This window comes from Zea mays, chromosome 7 (assembly GCF_902167145.1).
Source record: "Zea mays cultivar B73 chromosome 7, Zm-B73-REFERENCE-NAM-5.0, whole genome shotgun sequence".
In the NCBI taxonomy this organism is placed as follows: domain Eukaryota; kingdom Viridiplantae; phylum Streptophyta; class Magnoliopsida; order Poales; family Poaceae; genus Zea; species Zea mays.
This window is the reverse complement of record NC_050102.1, coordinates 109,846,852-109,861,802: the sequence shown is the minus strand read 5'-3', so window position 1 is coordinate 109,861,802 and position 14,951 is coordinate 109,846,852. Positions and strand designations below refer to the sequence as shown.

The window sequence follows — 14,951 nt, the reverse complement described above, 5'->3', positions numbered from 1 at the left end:
TGAACGGTGGGCCACAAAACCCGAGAAGGTGAACCTACATGGTGGGACCGCTTCGTGCTCGGAAATTGTATCGTTTCCCGGCAACGAGCTCAGGGAAGGTGTTTTTCGGACCTTCGGCTTCCCGAAGCCTAAGAGACTTTTTTCATGGATCAAGCTCGTTACGGAAAACGATCTAGCACCGCGAAGGGGCTACTGTTGGGACCATGCTTCGTCGCCGAAGGTCCTGCAGGAAGAAACACCTTCGGCAAAACCTGTTTATATGTGATACCGAAGCTACCGCTCATGAAGCTTCGATATTATAGCGTATCCGAAGGTGAAGGGTCGAACCGACTTAAAGATGGAATGACTTTTTAGTCCATAAGGGTCTGAGTCATAATTGTAATATTTTGTAAGGGGTATGATTGTAATTTCTTACAGGTTGTGTCATGTGCCTATAAATAGTGAACAATACTCCTTTACTGTTCACGGAATCCTGTAATTGCTAACGCATTACTCTGGAATTATTGTTTTCTGTCAAGGCGAAGGTATAAATGTAACTAAACATCATGTTTTAATATTTCAATTTATATTACAAAATGAGTAAATGATGTTATTTATCACCGACTGGCTGCTCTGGCTCAAGTCGTCCGACCTGGGCTTCGACGCCTGGCGCCTCGACTTCGCCCAGGGCTACTCCCCCGAGGTCGCCAAGGTCTACGTCGACGCCACGGCCCCGACCTTCGCCGTCGCCGAGGTATGGAACAGCATGGCGTACGACGGGGACAACAAGCCCGAGTACGACCAGGACCCGCACCGGCAGGCGCTGGTGGACTGGGTGGACAGGGTGGGCGGGGCGGCGTCGCCGGCCACCGTCTTCGACTTCACCACCAAGGGCATCCTCAACGCCGCCGTCGAAGGCGAGCTGTGGCGGCTCATCGACCCGCAGGGGAAGGCGCCGGGAGTCATCGGCTGGTGGCCTGCCAAGGCCGTCACCTTTGTCGACAACCACGACACCGGCTCCACGCAGGCCATGTGGCCGTTCCCCTCCGACAAGGTCATGCAGGGCTACGCCTACATCCTCACGCACCCCGGCAACCCGTGCATTGTGAGTCGTCTAGCTGCCTATTTTCTGTAGTATTCTTTGCATTTGGACATCAACAGTTCAACACGGTGATATATTATTGATGCCTCTCTTGCAGTTCTACGACCACTTCTTCGACTGGGGGTTTAAGGACGAAATCGCCGCCCTGGTGGCGGTGCGCAAGCGCAATGGCATCACGCCGACGAGCGAGCTCACCATCCTTGAGCACGACGGCGACTCCTATGTGGCGGAGATTGACGGCAAGGTCATCGTAAAGATCGGGTCCAGGTACGACGTCGGCCATCTCATCCCGGCGGGTTTTGAGGTTGCCGCCCACGGCAACGACTACGCCGTCTGGGAGAAAGCCGGCGCCGAACAAGTGACTCGAGCATAATAGAGTGCTCGAGATACCGATTTGATTCTCAGTACAATGTACACGGGACTGCATTGATAAAATAAGTGGTTTCTCCTCTAATAAGAGCAACTCCAATAGTTACGTAAATTTTAGCTTTCTAAATCATAGATTTAAGAAGTTGCTAAATGGCTTTTGGAGTAAAAAAAATGTGAGTTCTCCAATAGTTCTCTAAATATAGGTTGTAATTTTGTTTTGTATCTATCCACATAAAAAAATAAGTCACAAAAACTAAATAATGCAGTCAACATTTTTGTTTAGGGAGTTGTTAAATGGTTGCCAAATGTAGAGAGAAAATGAGGTTAGATGACAACTTGTTAAATTTAGAAAGTTCATTTAGAGAACTGTTGGAGAATAGTTTTTATATTAACTACCTAAATTATTGATTTAGGAAGTCTTTTAGAAAACTACTGGAGTTGCTCTAAGTAAGGGAGCGTAAAAGGGCAATTGGAGCCATATGTAACCTTAAAATATTGTTGAGTAAAATATAAAGGTGATCCCTAAATTCTCCTTTTCAAGTCCTAAATTTCATTTTTTTTCTCTTTAAACTTAACTTTAAAGTAGTGTTTGGTTCCAGAGTATGATGGGATGAAGCCGCTCCATTCTAAAAAAGAAAATTATGCCTAAATAATGAACTATCTAGCTCCTTAAAATCTTTCGGACAGAGCTGTTCCCTAGGATGGAGCTGCTCCATCCCAACTGGCTCTGAAACCAAACACTACCTAAATGATGATGTTATCTAGGTCCTAAACCTCTAGAATTAAATGTCTCGACACATAAACTTGCTAAACAAGCCACGTGAGACTATACAACATGGTGGCACTATCGAGCTCCCTAACTTTCAAAACCACATATCCATATCTTCAATCTTACTAATCTAGCCACGCGTGTACCTAGCATGCAGGCTCATATATATCGTTGTTGTTTGCCATAAACCACATGTGTAGTTATCGATCGTGTACCTAGCATGCAGGATCATATATATGTTATTTCTCTCTCATCTATTTTCTCACTCCCTCGTGCCTGTTCAGACATTACTCCTTGCATTTGGTTCAATTGTGTCTACACAATACTATACAACAAGGTATTGCCATCGTATGGATCTAGTCACTGTCAAAGATGAGGGTGAGGAATTACCATCGTATGGATCAGTCATTGTCAAAGTTGGATAATGACTAGATCCATACAATGACTAGATTAGTTCCTCATGAGCTTGCCCATGGTTGGTCGTCATTAGACTTTAGTCTTGACCAAGCTCGGAGGCGCTTTAGTTGTTTGTGGTGGGATGTTATTGGTGCTAGTGCTCACACTATAACGCTATAAGTGAGTGGCATCGATGAAACAAGAGGGAATACGAAAGAAGATGAGAGAGACGATGACATGTGGCCCTATATCCTAGGTGCTTATATTCAACAACCACATAGGTGCTTTGTCACAAACAATGCTAATTTATATCTTGTTTTGCTATATTAACAAGTTTGGGGACTGTTGGGACCATGCTTCGTCGCCGAAGGTCCTGCAGGAAGAAACACCTTCGGCAAAACCTGTTTATATGTGATACCGAAGCTACCGCTCATGAAGCTTCGATATTATAGCGTATCCGAAGGTGAAGGGTCGAACCGACTTAAAGATGGAATGACTTTTTAGTCCATAAGGGTCTGAGTCATATTTGTAATCTTTTGTAAGGGGTATGATTGTAATTTCTTACAGGTTGTGTCCTGTGCCTATAAATAGTGAACAATACTCCTTTACTGTTCACGGAATCCTGTAATTGCTAACGCATTACTCTGGAATTATTGTTTTCTGTCAAGGCGAAGATATAAATGTAACTAAACATCATGTTTTAATATTTCAATTTATATTACAAAATGAGTAAATGATGTTATTTATTCTTGGTATTCTTTAACGTTTTATATTTTATATTTTATTTCGCATTATTTTATTTCTGATCACGAAGGTAGGACCTTTGTAATTTATCATCCATAACCTTCGTTCGAAGCTCATTAAATCCTCAGTGAAATAATGCTTCAGCGGACGAAGGGCTTTAACATTTAACATTCTATGTTGCCTTGTTCTTAATTCATAGCATTTGAGAACAAGTCCCCAACATTGGCGCCCACCTCCGGTGAACTCACTTCCACTTTTTTGAGACGATGGCTTCGTTCAAGAATCAAGCTGGAGCAGCTTCGGCTCCGAAGTTGATCCTCCCGATAACAGGCGGTTCATGTTCAGAGCCGGCTAACAAGAAACAGAAGAAGGAGGCACAGAGAAGAGTACAACATGTAAGGGTACAAGGACCCTTCATCAAATCAAGATGGTCTCACATTCCAATTACCTTCTCTCAAGAGGATCTTCAGCTCAAGGATTACCCACACAATGATGCTATGGTTATCTCTTGTGTGATCAAAGGATTTCTGGTCCACAATGTTTTGGTTGATATAGGCAGTGCAGCGGATATTATATTTGCTAAGGCCTTCCGACAAATGCAAGAGTCCGAAGACAAGATTCATGATGCTATGCACCCTCTTTGTGGCTTCGGAGGAAGGCAGATTGTAGCACTTGGTAAGATTATCATGTCAGTGACCTTCGGATTTGTCAACAATACAAGGACTGAGCAAGTTGTGTTTGACATTGTCGACATGGAGTATCCTTACAATGCTATCATTGGTCGCGGAACACTCAATGCTTTCGAAGCAATTCTTCATCCAGCATATCTTTGCATGAAGATACCTTCGGATCAGGGACCTATTGCTATTTATGGGAGTCAGGAAGCTGCCAGAAAGGCCGAGGGGAATTGGACTGATTCAAAAGCAATCCACAATATAGATGAAGCCGAAGCTTGTGAACAGTACAAGTACAGAAGGGAGAAGGCTGCTTCGGCCGATCAGCCGAAACCCATGCTTCTATGCGAAGATATCGCAGAGCAGAAGGTGTTGCTGGGATCTCAATTGTCTGAGCAACAAGAGAAAACCCTGATAAGATTTCTTTTCAACAACAAAGATGTCTTTGCATGGTCGGCTAACGATCTCTGTGGCGTCAACAGGGATGTTATTGAACACTCGCTCAATGTTGATCCATCTTTCAGACCCAGAAAGCAGAGGCTTCGGAAGATGTCTGATGATAAGGCCGAAGGTGCTCGAAATGAAGTAAAAAGACTCCTCAGTGCCGGAGTTATTAGAGAAGTGAAGTATCCAGAATGGCTGGCTAACACTGTTATGGTAAAAAAGGCCAATGGCAAATGGAGGATGTGTATTGATTTTACTGATCTCAACAAGGCTTGTCCGAAGGATGAGTTTCCATTGCCGAGGATAGATTCCCTAGTTGATGCAGCAGCTTCATCAGAACTTATGAGTCTGTTGGATTGTTATTCAGGCTATCATCAATTTTGGATGAAGAAGGAGGATGAGCCAAAAACCAGCTTCATAACCCCTAGCGGAACATATTGTTACCTTCGGATGCCTGAGGGGCTCAAGAATGCTGGAGGAAGCTTCAGCAGAATGACAGCAAAGGTTCTTCATTCTCAGATAGGCAGAAATGTGCTAACTTATGTTGATGATATCATTGTAAAAAGCACGAAGCAAGAAAATCACATTGCTGATCTGCAGGAGACTTTCGCTAATTTTAGACAGGCTGGTCTAAAACTGAATCCAGAAAAGTGTGTTTTCGGAGTAAAGAAGGGGAAATTCCTTGGCTGCCTAGTTTCAACAAAAGGGATTGAGGCTAATCCAAATAAAATCGAAGCTATCCTTCGAATGGAACCACCAAGCACAAAGAAGGGGGCTCAACGATTGACAGGAAGACTGGCATCTCTCAACAGATTCATATCTAGATCAGCAGAGAGAAATTTACCATTCTTCGAAGTGCTGAAGTCAGCCGAAGTTTTTCAATGGGGACCAGTTCAGCAAAGAGCCTTCGAAGAGCTGAAGCAATATTTGATAGACTTAACGACGCTAACTCCACCAACGCCAGGGGCTCCTCTATTGTTATATGTGGCAGCTTCGCACTCAGCGGTAAGTGCAGCACTTGTCCAAGAGAAGCTTGAAGGGCAAGTCAAAAAGCAAGCCTCAATATACTTTGTATCCGAAGTTCTTAGTTTATCAAAGAAAAATTATACAGAATTGGAGAAGGTGTTGTATGCTGTTTTGATGGCCTCCAGGAAGCTTCGGCACTATTTTCAAGCATACAATATAATTGTCCCTTCTTCACAACCACTGAAGGATATTATGAGAAATAGAAAAGCTACTGGAAGGGTCGGAAAATGGGCTGCAGAACTCAATGAGTTCTGCATTGATTATGTGCATAGATCTTCGATTCAGTCCCAAGCGTTAGCAGACTTCATTGCTGACTGGACGCCAGGGGCTCAGGAAGAAGAAGCGAGTAAAGACGCTGAAGTTTGGACAGTATTCTGCGATGGTTCTTGGGGAACCTTCGGGGCAGGAGCAGCCGCTGTGTTGGTCGCACCCTCCAGAGTTAAAACTTGCTACGCAGCAAGACTTGATTTCAGTTGCACAAATAACATTGCTGAGTATGAAGCTCTGCTCTTGGGTCTTCGGAAGTTAAAGGCAATGGGAATTAGAAGAGCAGTTCTTAAAACTGATTCCCAGGTTATTTCTGGTCATATTGACAAAAGTTGTAAAGCAAGAGACCCGAAGCTTGAGAAATATTTAGACACGGTCCGAAGGATTGAGGCTTCCTTTGAAGGGTTTTCTGTCAAAAATATTCCTTGAGGAGAAAATGAACATGCTGATTTGCTAGCCAAGTCAGCAGCACAGGGGCTGCCCTTACCTTCGGAAGTATTTTTCGAAATAATAAAAGCACCTTCGGTTGAACTTCTTGAAAGAGCAGTCCTCAATATATCCCCTGTTTATAGTGAAGACTGGAGAACTGAGATCATCTCTTTCCTTCAGGGTAACTTTCTTTTAGATGACGAAGCTTATAACAGGAGGATAGAGGCAAGAGCTCGACCATATGTTATAATAGAAGGGGAGCTGTACAAGCATGGGGTCTGTTCTCCATTAATCAAGTGTTTATCCAGAGCCGAAGGTATAGAATTGATGAAGGAAATACACGCAGGCATGTGTGGATCTCACATTGGATCTAGGCCTTTGCTTGGAAAAGTTTTTCGTCAAAGATTTTATTGGCCAAAGGCAGCTTCGGATGCAGTGGAATTAGTTCAAAAGTGCGAAGGCTGTCAGAAATGTGTAAGAGATAAAAAAACAACCTTCGTCTCTAACCCAGTTAATACAACCCACTTGGCCATTGCAAAGGTGGGGTCTTGATTTGTTAGGTCCGTTACCACCAGCACAAGGGAACTTAAGATATGTTGTAGTGGCAGTGGAATATTTTTCTAAGTGGATTGAGGCAAAGCCTTTAGCCACAATAACTTCGTTTACTATTCAAAATTTTTTCTGGCAAAATATTGTCTGTCGCTTCGGAGTGCCGAAGGCTATTACTGTGGATAATGGAACGCAGTTTGATTCCGAAGCTTTTAGAGAATTTTGTGAACAAATTGGCACGAAGATCCATTTTGCATCAGTTCGGCATCCAGAGTCAAATGGACTTGTTGAAAGGACTAGTGGCATCATAATGACAGGAATAATGAAGTTAATCTTCAATCAGCCCAGGGGAAAGTGGCCACACAAATTAATCAAAGTGGTGTGGAGCCACAACACAACAATATCAAGATCAACAGGTTTTACACCATTCAAATTATTGTTTGGTGACGAAGCAATAACTCCGAAGAAGCCAAAGCAGGATCAATAAGAATAGTAGCTTCGGCAGAAGACGAAGCTGAAGCTGATTACTTTGTGGAAAAAGATGTTATAGAAGGGATCAGGCTTCAAGATGTGGAAAACATCAATAAATACCAAGCTGAAACAATAAAATGGCGTGATAGAAAGGTTCGACTAAAGAACATTGAACCAGGACATTTGGTGCTTCGAAGAGTATCCAACCCAGAGACAGTAGGCAAGTTACAGCTGAAGTGGGAAGGACCTTTTCTGGTAGTATCTTCGTCAAGACCCGGTTCCTACAGATTGAAGGATATGGATGGCAACGACATTCCTAGATCATGGAATGCGGATGAGCTTCGGCGATATTATGTTTAGCTTGATGTAATTTTTTCTATTCTTTCTTGTGGCACCTTTTTCCTTTCCAAAGGGGGAGAAAGGTTTTTAATGGGGCCACAGCATGTAATTTTTCTTTTCTTATTTCAATTCTATAAGAGCAATATCCCCCAAAGATGTAAATGTAAAAGCTGAGAACGCACCATCGAGTGCAAAGGAAAAAAGAAAAGAAAACAGGGAGAAGCTCAAAAGTCGTTCCTAAGGGAATGCAGAGCTTACAGTGAAAAATAAACGCTGATTCCGCCGAAGTAAAAGGCGAATAAGCTCCTAAGGGAGGCTTGCAGCGAAAAATAAACGCTGATTCCGCCGAAGTAAAAGGCGAAGAAGCTCCTAAGGGAGGCTTACAGCGAAAAGTCAACGCTGGTACATCGAAAAATAAACGGTGAAGCCGAAAAATAAGCGGCAAAAAGATTTGAGTCATTCCTAAGGGAATGAAGGCTATGATTATGACTTCGAATATATATTTGGATATTCATTTGCACGATACATTACATCATGACATTTGCATTCATAAACATTCACTTAGACATACATAGGATCATTATCATCATATCATACAGAAAAGGCAGATGCTTCGGCTATGAGGATAAAGCTTCGGAGAAAGAAGAAATTTTCATGCTTCGTTGTGTACGAAAAGAAGGGAAGGTGTTTTTCGTCTTCGGCTCAAAAAGAAAATTTCGTCCACAGCAAAGCAGGTTGTACACGGACAAAGGGGGAAAAGATATATTACAAGGTACGCACAAATTTACATAAGTTTCTTTACAATCATATTACAAAATTTTCTCTAGAATCTTATGCAGAAAAGTCTTTCGGAGCATTTGTTAAGGCTTCAGCTCGTCATTCTTCAGCATCATCATCCTGTACATATTAAAACGGAATGAGAAAGGCGCAAAGTTCAAGGAGAAGGTAAAAGTAACAAGTATAAGTTTCTCACTGGCTTAAGGTGGCTCCGAGCTTCGTCACCAGCCATTTTTCGCCCGCCGTTTATCCAAATCTGGGTCATAAACCTGTTCCCTATGCTTCGAGCTAGGCTGGGGATGTCAACCAAATCTGCTGGCGACAAGCTGAAGTTTGGCCTATTAACAATTTTCCCGTGTGTACAGCCAGCCTTCAGGAAAGCAGTAGTCGTGCCTCGAGAAGCTAACAGGGCGCAGAAATCGGCATGCCCAGCGATAACTTCGTCAAGTGCATCAACTTCGCCCTCAATGTATTCAAAGGTGCTTGGCAGGTTTTCAGCTGAAGGTGTAAACTTATCAGAGCTGGCTCCAATTGAGTAAAACACATCCTTCAGCCGCTGCACACATCGGTTGCCGAAATCTAAGCATTTTTCCTGAAGCTCCTTCAATGATTTCTGTAAATTTGAATTCTTCTCAATTTCGGTCTCGAGACTTGTTTCGAGATTCTTCTTTTCTTGCTCAGATTTTTCTAAATTTATGAGTAATTCGCTGTTTAATTTCTCAATTTTGGCTTGAGCTTCAGCCAATGAACCTTCGATAGAGTGGATGATGAAGTCTTTCTTCTCCAAGGCAGCTTCGTGATTTTTAACTTTGTTTTCAAGATCTTGAATGACGAAGTCCTTTTTCTTCAAAGCAGCTTCGTAACTTTCGACTTTGTTTTCTAGATCTTTGATGGTAGCTTCGTTTTTCTCGTCTTCAAGATCCTGTTGCATCTTCAGCGCTTTACTTAGTAAAATACTCTGCCAAAATAACCTTCGTCAGAAAACATCTTAATTCAAAAAACAATAAAAAGTTGAGTTTGTACCTTGAAATTAGCATAGAGCAAGCTACCGGCGATATGCTGTCGCTGGTACCTGCAGAGATCCACTTCAATCTTCGGCAGACCAACGCTCTTTGAGAAAGTCCTAACAACCTTGGTCTCGGTTCGATTCCGAAGGCATCTTAGTTTCCCTTCGTTGACTCCGCCAAACAGCAGAGACCCTTGTTTGTATCCACAGGATATAGCATATTTCTTTAGCTCTTCTTTCTCAGTTTCTGATAATTCTTGTCCAAGTATATCTTGAAAATTAAAGTTTTCTTCTTCCAAAGTGTCTTCAATTTGCTCTTTTCCTTTCTCAATTGTCATGTCCACCGTGGCCGCAGCAGCTTCTTCTTCAGCCATTTTCAGAAGCATATTATCAATATCACCAAGTGTGGTTTCTAAATTAGGATCTTCGGCGGTCTCGGTTTCGGCTCCGGTGGCTTTGGCTCCGCTGGTTTCGGCTTCGGTGGCTGTGGTTTCGGCAGTGACAGCGCTTTCAATAAATGTATTTTTGACGCCGATGTCGGTGGCGGTGTCTGATGAATGACATCGGCCACTTGGATAATTCTCCGTTTTTTCGGCTTAGCGGGACTTTCTGTTGCTGAAGGTTTTTTTCCTTCTGAAAGAACTTCGTCAGTTCAGGCGCCAGCGGACTTAGCTTGATAGGCAAAGGTTCAGTCATTACCTTTAGAATCTCTTCCACTTCGATAGCAAAAGGTGTTGCAGGAGCTTCCTCCTCTTGGGCCGACGTCGTTGGTTTTGGGGATGCAACTTTTCTTTTCTTTGGAGCAGCTATCTTCGGCTCAGGGCTCAGTTTTCTTTTTTCAGAAATTTCTTTGTCCTTTTTAGCCAATTTGGTGCCTTCTCTGTCAAGGACGCTGGCAATCCTTTTCCTTTTTTGGCCTTCGGCATCTCCGCCCAGTTGCTCATAATCAGGGTAATCAAAATTTAAGGCATCTAGCACCCGATTCAATCTTCGTTTCGGATGAGTGCCGAAGGCCGTAGTCATTAACTGATCTTCTTTCTTAGAGTAATTATCGAGGATATCGTTGCACATAACCTCGATTGTGTCCAACCACTCCTGGCAGGGTGCTTTAAAGTGTTTCTTAAACTTGTAGTGATAAGGCAATCGAACAAGTTCTGCCTTCTTCTTTTCTCCCTCTAGCTTCGGCATCTCCCACTCCCTCAGTGTTGGGAACACTTTAAAAGCCAAAAATTCATGCACTAAGTCTCTAGTGCCAATATGATCTGAAATCACTCGAAATTCAGCAAAAGCAATCTGACTCGGGCTCCCCATTATCATGTTGCATCAGGGCCTCGTCTCTCTGAAGGTTAGTTCTAGCGGACTCTGGACCAATTTATCTTCATCTTCATCAACTTTAACATAAAACCATTCAGACTTCCATCCGGCTGGCCATTTGCTTCGGTAGCTTATCACTGGAAACTTCGTAGTCTTGCGATAAGCAAAGTTGTAGCAGCCAAAATTCTCGTGCAGACCATGTCCTCTGGCTTTAGTCTGGTAGTGTAATTCATGAACTCGGCAGAAACCCTAACCGAACGGTTCCACTCTCTGGCTACGAAGGGCCCAAATATAAACACTTAATCTAACGATAGCATTAGGGGTCAGCTGATGAAGGTAAACCCCAAACTTCTTCAGTACAATAGAAATCATCTTGTTTAGGGGGAATCTTAAACCAGCTTTAAGAAAACTTTTGAAGACTACTACTTCATCCTTTCCTGGATTTGGGATAGTTTCTTCTCCACCAAAACGAATTAATTTCTTCTTGGCCTCACTGAAATAACCCAGCTTCACCATTTTAGGAAGATCAGCTTCAGAGATGGTGGACTTTCCAAAGTCCAGATGACTAGGTTTACTTGGTACCCCGCAGCTGTACTCATCTTCGGAACCAACTTCTTCAACATTAGCTTGTGTTGCTTCGGCAGCAGGTGTGTCCTCTGATGAAACCAGCCCAAAACGCCTCATTGCTTCAGAAATTGGAACAGTTTCAGTGGCTTCGGCCTCATCTCCATCACGCTCAACCCTAGCAGTGGAGCGTACTCTGGCCATTTGATTATAAATTTTTTGCAAGTTTTTTGGAAATTAATAACCTTTTTTCCGAAGCTCTTCTTGTGACGAAGCAGAATCCAAAGTGGTGCTTCGTTTGAATGCAAAAGTCAAGCTTCGGCTATGGTTAAATTTTTGGCAGCAAAACAGTGCAATAGCAATGAATGCTGTGATAACTTCATACCTACCCGTCTATTTATATAGTGCTGCAGGTAAGAAGGTGAATCGTCAAGTCTTTTACACCGGACAAACAGTCGCTCGCACCCACTGAACGGTGGGCCACAAAACCCGAGAAGGTGAACCTACATGGTGGGACCGCTTCGTGCTCGGAAATTGTATCGTTTCCCGGCAACGAGCTCAGGGAAGGTGTTTTTCGGACCTTCGGCTTCCCGAAGCCTAAGAGACTTTTTTCATGGATCAAGCTCGTTACGAAAAACGATCTAGCACCACGAAGGGGCTACTGTTGGGACCATGCTTCGTCGCCGAAGGTCCTGCAGGAAGAAACACCTTCGGCAAAACCTGTTTATATGTGATACCGAAGCTACCGCTCATGAAGCTTCGATATTATAGCGTATCCGAAGGTGAAGGGTCGAACCGACTTAAAGATGGAATGACTTTTTAGTCCATAAGGGTCTGAGTCATAATTGTAATATTTTGTAAGGGGTATGATTGTAATTTCTTACAGGTTGTGTCCTGTGCCTATAAATAGTGAACAGTACTCCTTTACTGTTCACGGAATCCTGTAATTGCTAACGCATTACTCTGGAATTATTGTTTTCTGTCAAGGCGAAGGTATAAATGTAACTAAACATCATGTTTTAATATTTCAATTTATATTACAAAATGAGTAAATGATGTTATTTATTCTTGGTATTCTTTAACGTTTTATATTTTATATTTTATTTCACATTATTTTATTTCTGATCACGAAGGTAGGACCTTTGTAATTTATCATCCATAACCTTCGTCCGAAGCTCATTAAATCCTCAGAGAAATAATGCTTCAGCGGACGAAGGGCTTTAACATTTAACATTCTATGTTGCCTTGTTCTTAATTCATAGCATTTGAGAACAAGTCCCCAACAGGGACCTAAATCTAGAACTTCGAAAGTTAGGGACAAGATGACACCGTTTGCAAGTTTAGGTGGTGTTTGGTTCGATGTTTGTAATGCGACCTGAATACAGAGAAGTAACTAATAGGACTACACCTATTTGTTTGCGTAGAGCTACACCTATTTGTTTGCGTAGAGCTGTAATCACATTACACACAATCAAATATTGTGCATGTACAAACTGATACCGCTCCCTTCCGATCGTTAACCTCTCCCCACGTTATCAGCCTCATCCAAACAAATGGTGCTTTCTATTCCATGGTAATAGATAGCACTGCTACTTGATTACATTAGTGTTACCATTACATTTTCTCAACCAAACTCTTACTTAGTTACCTTGTATGTCCCTTTTATAAAGTTTGGGGCCTTGGATATGTTATTTTGAAAGTTTAGAACCTAGGTATCAAGCAGGTTAAACCCTGTGTGGACTAGTATAGAGGCTCAATACAAGTTTGAAGACCAAAAATAAAAGAACAGAAGTTTGGATCCTAGATGGTATTTCATATCAAGTTTAAAACTCGTTAGTATATTTTAATCAAGATTATTTATCCATGTGCTTTTGCTTGAGCACTTACCTCTCATTTTAATATCAGAATACATCCAAATTATGGATACAAGTCTCATGAAAAAATAAATGTGTAGTAGGGATTCTTCTAACAAAATTTCTAAAAATAGTAGAATCCATACCAAACATTAACGACATAAGAGATCTGGCATACACCAGCAAGTGCTAGCATGCCCACGGCTAACACACAACCCTGAACATAGGGAGGAATGTAGCGGATCGATTAAACCAATCTGGAGACTGACTAAGATGATGTTTATCCAATTCTTTGCTAGTAGACTTCTGAACACCTCCCGAGAAGACTTATCAGGGAGAAGCCTGTGGAAGTAGTCCTATGATCGACAAGGTCACCTAGTGATGAGAACATCAATCCCATACAAATAATGCATCGACCGACAACACGAGCACATGCATGGTGATTAAATCTCTAGGTTCGTTCTAACCTAGTTAATTGTATTTTAGAGCTTACGCTTGGTGCCATGGATGTTTTGATGCTCAGAAACCTTGGAGAGAAACAACAAGTTCTTGGGAAAGCCAAGATATCAAGGAGGAGAAGTTAGGACGTTCAAAACAAGAGAAAACCAAGTTCGACTCAATCTCATCTCCACCTCAGAGTACATGACCAATCTGCACTAAAACGGACACCCATGATGCATCTGAACTCCGATTAGGTTGGGCTTTATATGGATGGAAATCTAGTAGATAAGCTTTCCAACCCAATTGGAACCAACTTAAAATTCATCGGAGTCAACAGGAATTGTCGAAACAAGTTAACGTCCAGATTCTGTTTTGTTGCTGCGACACCGTCTGTTGGGCTGTTGGCCCATGTATCATGTTGGAGCCCATTAAGTATACCTCCAGGAGTTGTGCATGCCCCTAACCTCTTTATCGGCAGCCACCGCCACATTAGAGTTTGGGGTTATGCTTAGATCATATCTGTCATCGAATAGTGTCGTCGTTCATCGTTTTGTGAGACCCCACCTCATGATCAATACAGTTTTGATTGCGTTCTTTCATGTTCTTGCTTGTGTTCTTAGTTGCCCTTGCAGGGATAAGCCTTCATGGTGAGGTCACTCGTGTGGCACGGATGATAACCAACTGAATAGTGGTGTAGTGATTACGAGGATCCGTTCGCTTGGAGCCTTGGATCATCAACATCGAGATTTCCACCAAATCAAGTTATCCTACCTTACAGAAGATCAGGTCTTGCCCTCTATTAGGTAGTATCAGGATTTAGGTTGCCCTAAGGTATAATCCAACATTTAGATTCATTGTGTTCGTCCTATAACCCACAAAAAACCAAAGAATAAAGAGTCTTAACATTTTATCATAACCCTAAAAACCATTAGTGTATCCTGACCTACAGACTTCGTCTTAGCCTTTGCACAATTTAGTTTCAGATTCTGCCGTATTGAGTTTGTGTCCTAGGCCAATGTCTTGTTGCTAGTTTAGATTTGTTTAGGGTCAGTTTAATCCTTTTCATCCGCTGCGATCCCACAAATTTATTTGCCAAAACTAATCTCAACCTTTTCCATCTCTTTATCTCGTCGTTATCAGATTAGTTTCTGTCCAGTTTGGTATTTTGAGCATAAATCTCGCATAATAACTCGGAATTTAGTGTTCTTGTATTTTTGGAAAGGTTACAAAGTTATATACAACTTTCTTATTTACGATATTTCCAGAAAATGTAATTATTAAGGGGTTATCTATATTGGAAGTAAATTTGTTGTCATCATGAAATTTTGGACCACCCTATATTTTGGGGTCAATATCTTCTACTTACTTTATCCAAAATAGGTGACCTATATAACTAAAAGAAAGATAAACGAAACCTACAACTTTCGTGTTGTGAGTT

General features: G+C 42.1%; 1 protein-coding gene across 1 annotated transcript; it reads left to right on the top strand.

Annotated features, from left to right (window-relative positions):
- The first annotated feature begins 601 nt into the window (after positions 1 to 601).
- LOC103634086 (alpha-amylase type A isozyme) lies at positions 602 to 1,557 on the top strand. The gene is made up of 2 exons (XM_008655704.2): positions 602 to 1,084; positions 1,179 to 1,557. Exons 1-2 carry the CDS (start codon positions 746 to 748, stop codon positions 1,452 to 1,454), a joined length of 615 nt encoding a protein of 204 aa, XP_008653926.2. The 5' UTR covers positions 602 to 745; the 3' UTR covers positions 1,455 to 1,557.
- The last annotated feature ends 13,394 nt before the right edge of the window (positions 1,558 to 14,951 follow it).

Bases quoted from the DNA above. Each gene is read 5' to 3' on its own strand.
- LOC103634086 (XM_008655704.2), top strand. From the start codon at position 746: ATGGCGTACGACGGGGACAACAAGCCCGAGTACGACCAGGACCCGCAC. The intron at 1,085-1,178 runs GTGAGTCGTCTA...CCTCTCTTGCAG, and splicing joins ACCCCGGCAACCCGTGCATT to TTCTACGACCACTTCTTCGA.